At 41.3% G+C, this 11,365-nt stretch overlaps 1 protein-coding gene across 1 annotated transcript in view; it reads left to right on the forward strand.

Moving 5' to 3' along the window:
- TGS1 (trimethylguanosine synthase 1) overlaps positions 1–11,365 on the forward strand; it is an 81,566-nt gene that overhangs the window by 24,199 nt on the left and 46,002 nt on the right. The window contains exons 7-8 of the mRNA XM_089678485.1: positions 1,048–1,162; positions 1,283–1,369. Coding sequence (XP_089534611.1) covers positions 1,048–1,162; positions 1,283–1,369 — 202 coding nt within the window. The remainder of the gene's footprint in view (positions 1–1,047; positions 1,163–1,282; positions 1,370–11,365) is intronic.

An 11,365-nucleotide genomic window follows, 5' to 3' on the forward strand; every position in this document is an offset into this window, starting at 1 on the left:
TACCAACGATGGGGCACTATTCCTCCCACTGACACCAACGATGGGGCACTATTCCCCCCCCCCACTGACACCAATGATGGGGCACTATTCCACCCCCCACTGACACCAATGATGGGGCACTATTCCACCCCCCACTGACACCAATGATGGGGCACTATTCCACCCACTGACACCAATGATGGGGCACTATTCCTGCCACTGATACCAATGATGGGGCACTATTCCTCCCACTAATACCAATGATGGGGCACCTATTCCCCCCACTGATACCAATGATGGGGCACTATTCCCCCCACTGATACCAATGATGGGGCACTATTCCTCCCACTGATGCCAATGATGGGGCACCATTCCTGCCACTGATACCAATGAAGGGGCACCTATTCCCCCCACTGATACCAATGATGGGGCACTATTCCTCCCACTGACATCAATGATGGGGCACTATTCCTCCCACTGGTGTGCATTGGAAGAGGGGTAGTCTTATACGGCGAGTATAGCCCAAACACTACATTTTAGCAGGAAAAGTAGGGGGGTCGTCTTATACGCCCAGTCGTCTTATACGCCGGCAAATACGGTAATCATTTTAGCCTGTCAACTGATGTTATCTACTATTTTTAGATAACACTGCATGATAAAGCAATCTATAATCCACAAATCTTTATCTGGTCTACATGTGCTTGCCCATACTTTACTTTTTAGTCTGAAGATTCCCTTTTTTCCTTGGGAGATGTAGCACATAGGAACCTCCATTTGCTCTGGCATACTCCAATGTTGACCAGTTGGAAGGCATGCATGGGTGGTGTTATTGTGACACTCATGGAACCTTGTATCGTGTGAGAAGACAAGAGCGAGAGAATGAGTCCAGGTCATATGATGATAATCCAGTTTGTATGATGGCATTGTGTATCTAGCACACAAACTGAGTTTTCTGTATATACAAAACTTTTTTTTTTTTTTAGTTAGCTCAGTTGATTGAAATATATTCTTCGCTGTGTACTTCAAACCTGTTTGGATTATTCTGATTTTGTTTTTTCTTAAAATAAGTGTCACAACTGAGTCCAGAGAATACTGTACAGAAAGGACAAGTGAAAAGCATTAGGAATGAAGGGGAGGATGAAGATGAACCTCCAGAGTGCAAGCAAGCAAAAATCAAGAGGAGGTGAGCTTAAAATTTGACTGGCCAGAAATATGGTTTGTAATGTGCTTCCTTTCTTGTGCCGTCTGTGTTTACATTTTCTGTGCATTAATAGGTAGAATAAATGTTTGATTTATTTTATAGTCATGAACTGGACATTGAGGAGAACCCATTGGAAGTGCTTGCTGAATCTTCCACTATCCTTGGGCTAAAGCATGGCAAAGGACAGAAGTGAGTAAGCATATCAAGAAAGCTGTTTTGTTTACAACCTGACTAGTTTTCCAGTCAGAAGTCTTTAGCAGCCTTAAAATCGCCACGGATAATCAAAGAAAAAGGTGATATAAAGCAATTTGATATAACCACATTTAAGAAATAATGTTGTAATACCTGATATTTTTATTTACTATAAGTGGTAATAAAGATCCTTATTAATCCACTAAATATAATATACTTTTGAATAGTGATAACCCAAAGGGCACCTGTGCCTAAACTATGAACATTATTTACATATTCTTATAAAAAAAAAAAAAAAAAAAAAAAAAAAGCTCTTTAAAACGAGCAATCCTCAACCTAGATGCTTGTAATTTGAAGAAATTTATTCTCAAATATCACAAAATAGACTCTAAAATCTGGCTTCATTCTATTTCTATTATTATACTCCTATTGCATTTACATTAGAGTTGGCAGGCTAACAAGGTTCTGTTGCAATAGTAATAGAATAAACCTAAGATTTCAGTGCTTCTATTGATAACTTTGAAGATATACTTTTCCATAATGCCTATTGCTACAGAGGAGAGTTAGGGCTTGTTTTAAAGGCTAAATAGTGTTATGTGAAAAATTAAAATATATGAAAAGTGCCACGCTCCTGTGTGTTTACTATTACAATAAAATAATTAATAATATAAATTAATAATAAAAACAAGTACAATGGATAAATAATTATAAATAATATAAAAACTTATATGTGGTACTACCTATACCATCTTAAATAAATAACATGTATTGTGCTAATAATATTAGTGAATATATAAAGTGATGTATAAACATATAGACTGATGATAGACTCTCACTCCACCTGAGGTCTCTGCACAGTCATCCTATTTTGCCATTTGGAAAATCCCATGCAGGAAGATCATCCCAGTAGTCCTACAAGGACAAAAAGCTAGTTTTGCCTTATTTATAAGGCAAAACCTGAGGTAAGCGCATAATTAAATCACACTGCACGTGGATTGGTGGAGCGGCATTGCACTATAAGCAATTTATACTAAAAGAGGACTGTTTATGAGCACGTGTTCATATATGTTTATACATCACTTTATATATTCACTAATATTAGCACAATATATGTTATTTATTTAAGATGGTATAGGTAGTACCACATATAAGTTTTTATATTCTTTATAATTTATCCACTGTACTTGTTTTTTATTATTAATTTATATTATTAATTCTTTTATTGTAATCGTAAACACACAGGAGCGCGGCACTTTTCATATATTTTATTTTTCACATAACACTATTTATTGAGTAGGTGTGAGTGTCAGCGAACCATAGGTTGATTATACTTTTTTGCTTTGTTTTGCTTATAAATTGGAAGAATTTGGGCAAAACACCATAGTAGCTCACAAGTACACACACCAGTCTTTATTGTTTTAAAGGCTAACGCCACTTTTTGCACCATGTTACATATTGCACCCACATTTAAGGTATAACAGGTCCCTCACCCACCCCTAAACTGCCCTTCCCTGTATGCATGGCCTCTTCTTCCCTACACATGCTGTCACTCTGCATTTCATTTTATATGAGTCTTATTGTAAAATGAGAATACATTTTTCTGTTTCACTTTTGAAATTTGCGGGGCTTAAATGTGCGCGCTGCATGTCGTTCATTTACAGAGATCTGTGAATGAATGAACAAGGCCTGTCTGCCATTGCAGCAGAAGAACTTGTAGTTCTGAATGGAACACGAGTGCAGTTATCACCACACTTGGCGTCCATTGACCCTTCTCCAGCTCAGTAACCTCAGTACAGACATAGAGTCTGACCGTCCACCCACGATCCACTGATCATAGTTGCAATGCATTGCAGGCTGTTTTGCAAAGAAAATAAATGTGTGTTTTGGTAAAAGGTGGACTTAGCAATTTAGTGTGCATATACTGCTCGTTTACAATATGTAAATATTTAAGTGCGCAGAGTCTGGGCACAGGTTTATTGTAAGGAGATTGTGCAGGTGTTGTTGGAAATACAGGGAGAATACTCACACACGTAAATGAGCACCCCTCAATAGATATAACAATTATGAGGGCAGCCATGACTGAAATGTTTGCTGCCTGGCTTACTCACTACCTTGGGGTCCTTTTCACATTAATCAGTTTTTGATCAGATTTTCAGTAAAAAAAAAAAAAAGTAAGAAAAATGCATTAAAAATTCATACCTTTACTTTCTATGGAATTCTTCTGATCAATTGTGCCAATTGTGTTTCAGTTGCTTTTTCAAAAGTCCTGTTTACTGTATGTTTGGTGCATGTGAGGGCCTTTTCACACTGATACGTTTTTGATCAGTTTTTCAGTAAAAAATCAGATTATACTTTTTTTTTTTTTTTTTTTTTTTTTTTTTTTTGTTCCCCACCCCCCAATACTTTATTTAAAGGAAACTGCAATACCATATGACAAGTTTAGCCTTAAAATCACAAATGGTGACAAATAACATAGCACAGTTTAAGACCACATCAATAGGCAATTGTCACATCTTTATATCCTTCACCCCCCCCCCCCCCCCAATACTTTTTCTATTAAAGTTTTCAACATTTTAAAAACCACAAAACCAAACCAATTGAAACAGCCTGCACACTGGCCATACCTTGCTCACATATGACATTAATATCCTTATTTACACATAGATATAGTAAGGTCAGAGCTAGAAATGGCACCAAACAGTACTCTATTACATCCCTGGTATCATGTAGCAATAAAACGTGTTACAATCACATTAACTTTCTAGCTTAATTTGCTAATTCTTATGGTGAGGCAAAATGTACAAGTAATGTGGACAAAGCCCAATGAAATACAGTGTAGTAACCCACATAATGTCTTGCCCCTGGGTAAGGTGCCTGGATTGTGTCTGCAACATTTCGGGTCCCTCTACCATTAGTGGGGTTATGTAATTCTGGTGTTGTGATACCCATATATCTCCAAGGGAGGGTCAAGACCACAGGGCAACTAATATTGCAGTATATACATGAATACAAGAGCTAAAGGGGGCAAACCTGGTGTCTGAAGCCAAGGGTCCCAAATCTTATTGAATTTAAAGGTAGTCCCTCTCTGTCTCATAATTTTGTTTCTCTTTCAACAAGGTAAAATTAACATTTTGTCCGCCACTTTTCAAATGCAGGGGGTGCAGATGCAAACCACTTCAACAAAATGTATTTACGTGCCAAGAACAGAAGCATAGTAATTGTGGTTCTGACCTGAGGAGTATATAATTCCTCATCCAGAAACCCTAGTATGCATGTCATTTTTGGTTGTTTGGTAACATCACTTGAAAGGCCCAGTTAATGGTATCAAGAATAATTTTCCAGTATTGTACTAGTTTGGGGCATTTCCAAAACGTATGTAGATGGTCTGCTGGAGCCTCCCCACAACGATGGCAGTTCAGAGTTTCTCTATGGTGCCATTTAAACAGCTTGTGAGGAATTCTGTAAGCTTTATGTATAAGGAAAAATTGTGACAGTCTCTGTGTAGGAGAAATAGATACCAAGGGGACCTGTTCTAAAATTGAATTCCAGTGCTTTCCGTTTAACATATATCTGAATATCTAAAGACCAGCCTTGTCTATCCGGTACCCGCAAGGTGACCTGGAGGCCATGCAAAAGAGATTGATATAATGAGGAAATAAAACCCCTTTTATTAGTAGTAGAAGCTAGATAGTCAATGAGTGGGGTTTGAATTAGCGAAAGAATTGTCAACCTGCCCTGAATAGCGAGTAGGGATATTACATTCCTCCCATAAATCCGAAAAAGGATTTTAGCTGATTATCCTTGTATAGCTGGTATACATAAAGAACACTTCTAGAGGACCAATCTTCAAAGCCCTGTAATTTACCCAACTCATCCAGCCTTCCTCCCTCCCAGATGTGGTGATATCTTGAGATTCCATCATATCTCATGATATGCCGCCTCCTCATCCCAAACCTTAGCCATGCGTATTGGTGTGGGGTAATGTGGACGGCTCCAAAACCCCCCCCAGCTTTCAATTGATGTTTAAATCGACCCATTATCATTTGACTGCTCAATATATTTTGAATGGGATCATTCAAAGTATGAATGCCCAACCCAGAGAGATGCTGCAATTGTGCTGCTAAAAAATACGTTTTGGCAGATGGAACGGACAATCATCCACCATCCTTAGGAAGTTGTAATATGGGTAAGTGGATTTGAGGTTGTTTCCCCTTCCATATCTAATTAGGATAAAGTGTATCAATTTGTTTAAACCATTTCTGTGTTGCCCACATTGGGGAATTGTGCAAAATATACAGCAACTGAGGAGCCCAAATCATTTTAATGAGGTTCATGCGACCCACAACACATAGTGGAAGTTTACACTATGCCCTGACCTTAGATTTGAATTTTTTCAATAGTGGTTGCAAGTTGTAGCATAGATAATCTTGTACCATGGGATGGACCCAGACTCCTAAGTACTTGAATGCCGATATGATTTTTATCTGATGGGCATCTGGAGGGAGTGATACCTGTTGGTCATCTAGGGGGAGAAGTACCGACTTGTCCCAATTGATTATAAATCCCGAAAAGGAGCCAAAGGTGGAAATAGTAGCCATAAGAAAGAAAGGGACCCGTCTGTGTCTCCTAGAAAGAGCAAGGCATCATCAGTATAGAGAACCAATTTGTCTTCCATAGTTCCTCTTCTAAAGCTGACTATTGTATTTGATTGCCGTATAGTAGCTTCCAGCGGTTCTTTTGCCAGGGCAAATAGAAGGGGTGAAAGGAATCCGTTAACCAGCATGGTGGCTTGCAGGGCAGAATACAGTAATTGTAACCATCTAATAAAGCGGTGTCCCAAGCCAAAGCGCCCAACACCTCCCACAGATCAGGCCACTCAACACTATTGAACGCCTTTACCACGTCCAGTTATAGTATGGTCCTGTTACCCATATTATTGGAGAGGAGCTGTTGAATTTGGAAGAGCCTGCGGATATTAATGGCTGTGGATCTGGTGGGTATAAAGCCTGATTGGTCAGGATGAATTAAACGTTGCATAACCAACACTTTCGCAAGAATCTTAATGTCCGATTTAAGTAAAGAAATAGAATGGTAAGATTCAGGGTATAGACCATCTTTAGCAGGTTTTGGAATAACAACACCAGTCACACTCGGACTTAATTATGAATTAAGCTCCTCTAATAATTCCGGTAATAAGATGTCCCCAAAGGTGTCTAGGAAGTCTGACAAGCATGTGGTTCATAATGTACCTTACTACAGTATAAATCTATAAAAAGAGTGAAATGCTCCTATAATTTCTCTTGGGTCTTGTGTAAGCGCCCCGGAGGCAGTAGTAATAGAGGTGATATAACTAGGCTGAGATTGAGAGCTAGCAATAACTGCCAGCAGGCGGCCAGTGTTTTCCCCATCAGCAAAGTATTGATATTTGGTGTAGAATTACTTGTTCTCTGCCTTAGCGTACAGTTGTTTTATAAACCAGTTAAGCATATTTCCAGGAGCAAAGGATTTGGGGAGTGGATAAGTAAGCTGTCTCTGTTCTATGCACCTCATCTGCTAAAAAATCTCTCCTAGTCCCAGCTAGACTTCCTAAACAAAGCAATTTCTTTAATCAGCATCCCTCTCAAGTAGGCCTTCATGGCATCCCATACACTAAGTGGGGAAGCAGTACCTTTGTTTTACCAGAAAAATTCAGTGAGATAGCCCTGGACAGCATCACCCCGCGGGAGCACCTGTAATCAGCAGGGACTGACTCTTCAATAATTGCGAGTAGCAAGTGGGGAATTTGTAGTTTGAGAGTTAGAGGAGAATTATCAAATAGTCCCCTGGACCAATAGGAAATATCAGCAACATAGTGTATAGTAAGATCAGAGCCTAAGGCCAAATCCAGTTGGGAAAGAGACTGTTGTGTGCTGGAACAGCACAAATATTGAAGGGTTGTAGGATTATGCAGTCTCCTAATATCCCCGATGCCCTGTTCCGATAACTGGTGATATGATCCTTGCTAGGATATCATTCAGCATTAAAGTCCCTCTTCACCAGGAAGGGAACCCCAGGGTTATCAGCCTGTAGTGTTGCTATCACCCGGAGTACCTCACTGTTGTATGGGGGTGGCACATAAATACTGCACAGTAGACAAGTAAAATGGTCAATAGAACATAGTAAGAAAACATATTTCCCATTAGGGTCTATTGATTGTCGACAGGAAAACTGCACCTTAGAATACTGACTCCTCCAGCGTTGGAGCAAGACATGGAGTGGTTTTGCATAGGAAACATGTGAGGGTTTACTAGTTTGTTACAGTCTTTAGAGAGATTCTTTTCCTGTTGGCAAACAATGGAAGTATCTTAACCATAAAGTAAATCAATAATTGTCCTGCATTTTACAGAGTCTTTCAGCCCCCTCATGTTCCAGGAGGTAAATCTAGTTTCTGCGCCCATAGAGGGGGGAAGTGGGCAAAAGATATAGGCAGATTAAACCCAGAAGGGAGGTTGCCCACCCTTCCACACTGTTTAAGAGCCAAGGACAAACACCAGTGGTAAAGAGGGACAGCAGGCAAGTATATAAGATCATCTGTAGGGTTAGCATAAGCTACCGAGGAGGTTGGAATGAGTGGGTTGTGTGGGTGGTATAGACATTTTCTGAGCTGCTGGTTAGAGGTAAAAATACAACAATTAAAAAAGTGAAGGCCCAAAATAGAGGGCCATAACAAACTTCATATCCTGCAGGATCATCCGGGGGGGGGGGGGAGAAGCAAAGATTCCAAGGCCGCATGTGAGCAGTCCTGATGCTAAACACTTGAGAAACTATCAACATAGTGAGGTCTGTGTGCCATCTATGTAAATGGTGCTGCTTTTAGCAACAGTTGGAAACTACAGCTAGTCCAATGGCATATGTTCACAATGGAGAGCATGCTCTGGAAGGATGTTGCTCGTTGCCATCCAGCTGGTGACCTGTGGTTTTGGGGATATCAAAAAAGGGGGTTTCCCCATTCGCGACCACTCGAACCTTAGTGGGGTATAGCATTGCATATGGGACTTGAAGCGGCAGAAGCCTGTGTTTCACATATTCGGCCCGCAGCTTCTGGACTTTCACAGAAAAGTCCGCAAAAAAGGAAATTTTTGAGCCCATAAGCTCTACAAAGCCTGTGGTGTGGGCTAGAGCTAGGATGTTGTCCCAGTCTTTTAAAATTAAGCAGTTTCAAGATGAAAGGCTGAGGGTGATTTCCTGGAGGTAGGGGTTGGGCTGGAATACGATGCGCCCTCTCCACTGTAAAATGGCGTAAAATTCTTCTTGTCAAAGGTGTCCAATAACCATTGATCAATATATGCAGTGGGGTTGCGGCCCTCAATTTTTTCAGGGAGACCTAGGATCCAGATATTATTCCTTTGCAAGTTGTTCTCCATATCATCAAAATGGTTTGCATGGCGTTGAACAGTGACATTAGTAGAAGCAATGTCCCTCTTAGCTGGGCCTAGCTCATCCTCTAGAGAACTCACTCTGTCTTCCAGTGCCGAGGTGCGTTCCCGCACCTCCTGGACATCATGGCGGATGAGGGCCATTTCCTCCCTGAGGTGCTAAGAAGGGAGCATGTCGGTGCCATTTTGGCCAGTCCGGGACCCCGGCCTCTTCTCTATTTCGTGTGGTCATGGCTCTGGTCGTGGGATGACTCTGCAAGGTGGATGGGGAGGTGGAGAAGGCAAGTAGGAACCCAGTGCACCATTGTACGTGGCTGTGAGGAGTTTGTATAGCAGATAAAAAGAAGAAATATCAACGCACTAATGTATATTGTAACCAGTCCATAAGTCCCAATCAAGTTTGTATCTGGTAACCGCTTTAGATGGCTGCCTTCCCAGAGTGAGCCAACTCTGCATAATAAGGAAAGCGAGAGAGGCGCCTTCTAAGTGCAGTATAAAAGGTATTTTTAATAAGCCACAAATGGTAAAACTCACAATGTGGAAGTGATAAAATAGCCCATCAGTATAGCCGTGATCCTAGTCCTGCTGGAATCCATTTGGTTGGGTGCTCACTGCTGTAGATGGTGGAGGGGATCCCAAGCTGCTCTGGATGGTCAGGAATCTCAGGTGCCATCTTCTGACCGAAACCGCAAGTACCTGTAACCAGTGTGAACCGCAAGCCGGGCGGAAGTGACGTCACACAGGAAGGCCTATAGGCATGTAGAAGGTGCAGTTAGCTCTGAGCGCGTAGCCTTGTGTCAGCCGAACTCTTCCTGTGTGATGTAATTTCCTCCCAGCTTACAGTTCACGCTGGTTACAGGTACTTCCAGCTCCAGTTGGACGACAGTGCCTGGGACTAACCGTGGTTAGCACCCTACTGGACGGTTTCCTGCAGGACTAGGATCATGGCTATACTGATGGGCTAAGAACCAGCAAACACAAATGCTCCTGCGCTTGGGGATGGACTCGATGCAGGCTACAACCACATTAAGAATGTCCTGGAACATGCACACCTTGCTGCCCTCAAATGGACCAGGGGAATTCAAATATACTGAATGGGGAAAGAACAAAGAGAGGGCGCACAGGCCTAGTGCATTACCATAAAAAATGTTTAATAAAAAATAAAGTAGGTGTTGTACTCACAAACGACAATATAGTCAAGGCACATCATAAAAGAACAGCTGGGTCAACACCGCGCTGAGTAACAGTCCGCAATAGGGAGTTTAGACTCCCTATTGCGGACTGTTACTCAGCGCGGTGTTGACCCAGCTGTTCTTTTATGATGTGCCTTGATTATATTGTCGTTTGTGAGTACAACACCTACTTTATTTTTTATTAAACATTTTGTATTATACTGATGGGCTATTTTATTACTTCCACATTGTGAATTTTACCATTTGTGCTTATTAAATACCTTTCATACTGCACTTAGAAGGTGCCGCTCTCTCTTTCCTTTTAATGTATTGCAGATAACAAGCAGATTTTCGGCGGCAGCTAAGAGCTCAGCGTCTTCTCACATCAGCAGCTTGTCCACACCCCCCACTTAATTATAACTTAGCATTGAGACCATCTGAGCTTACCAGAGACCGCAACACAATATGTAGGATATGTTATACTCAAAGTAATTGCCACTCCCAAATTATAATTTTCATACCATAGTAAAAAAAAAATCAACCTAGGAGAATACAGAAGTAGAAAATGAGGGAAACAAAGAGCAGAGAGAAAGGGGGGGGGGGGGGGACAGGGGAGTGTCAAGACCCCCCCCTCCCCGCCTGGCCATCAACAAGTATCTCAGAGACTAATTCAGGATGGCGACATTTGCAGCTGGGAGGCTAGAAGGGACTGTTCTTTATAAAGGAAATATGGAGCCAAATCTTCCAATATTTCTCTCCTTGTTTCATCATCAAAGTGAGTTCTACCATCAATTGAATTTCCCAAATCCCGGCTAGCCAGTGTGATCTGTTGGGGGAGGGGGGTAGTTAGTACTCTTCGACAGTGCTGGAATACATGCTTTAGCACCTTTTGAGTAGATGTTTCAGCAATGAGATTTTATATATTTTTTTTAATAGACATGGGAGTGTCGTGCAGCAAGCAACTATCAGACTTCTCTTCAGGGACACACCCATAAAAACTTCATTGAAGGTTATACATTTTTGCTGCCTTTTTGCAAATGAGAAGTGTGAAAGCAGCCTAAAACGCAACTGACCATTTTCACTGGTTTGCACCAGGAAAAGATGTGCACCTGTTACATGCATGGGGGGCGGACGGAGATATTACTTGTGCTAAGCTGGCCCCCACTGTGTCTCTCCTTTCCCTGGACGTCCTAAGAAGTAACAATGGCTCGTTCCCATTGGACTATTGGAGGCAACAACAGCTCTGATTTTCTTGACAAGACTCTCTAAATTGAGAGCTCATTCTACTCCTGTTGCATTTGAATCCCTTTGTTCCTTACTCCCAGAGTTGGGTCATCTTTTGTTCCAAATGTTTAGACTGCTCATAAGTTCCTCGGTCACTCACCCTCCATATTTTATTAAAGAAT

Source organism: Staurois parvus, unplaced genomic scaffold (assembly GCF_062004578.1).
Source record: "Staurois parvus isolate SC_StPar_1 unplaced genomic scaffold, SC_StPar_1.0 ptg000205l, whole genome shotgun sequence".
In the NCBI taxonomy this organism is placed as follows: Eukaryota; Metazoa; Chordata; class Amphibia; order Anura; family Ranidae; genus Staurois; species Staurois parvus.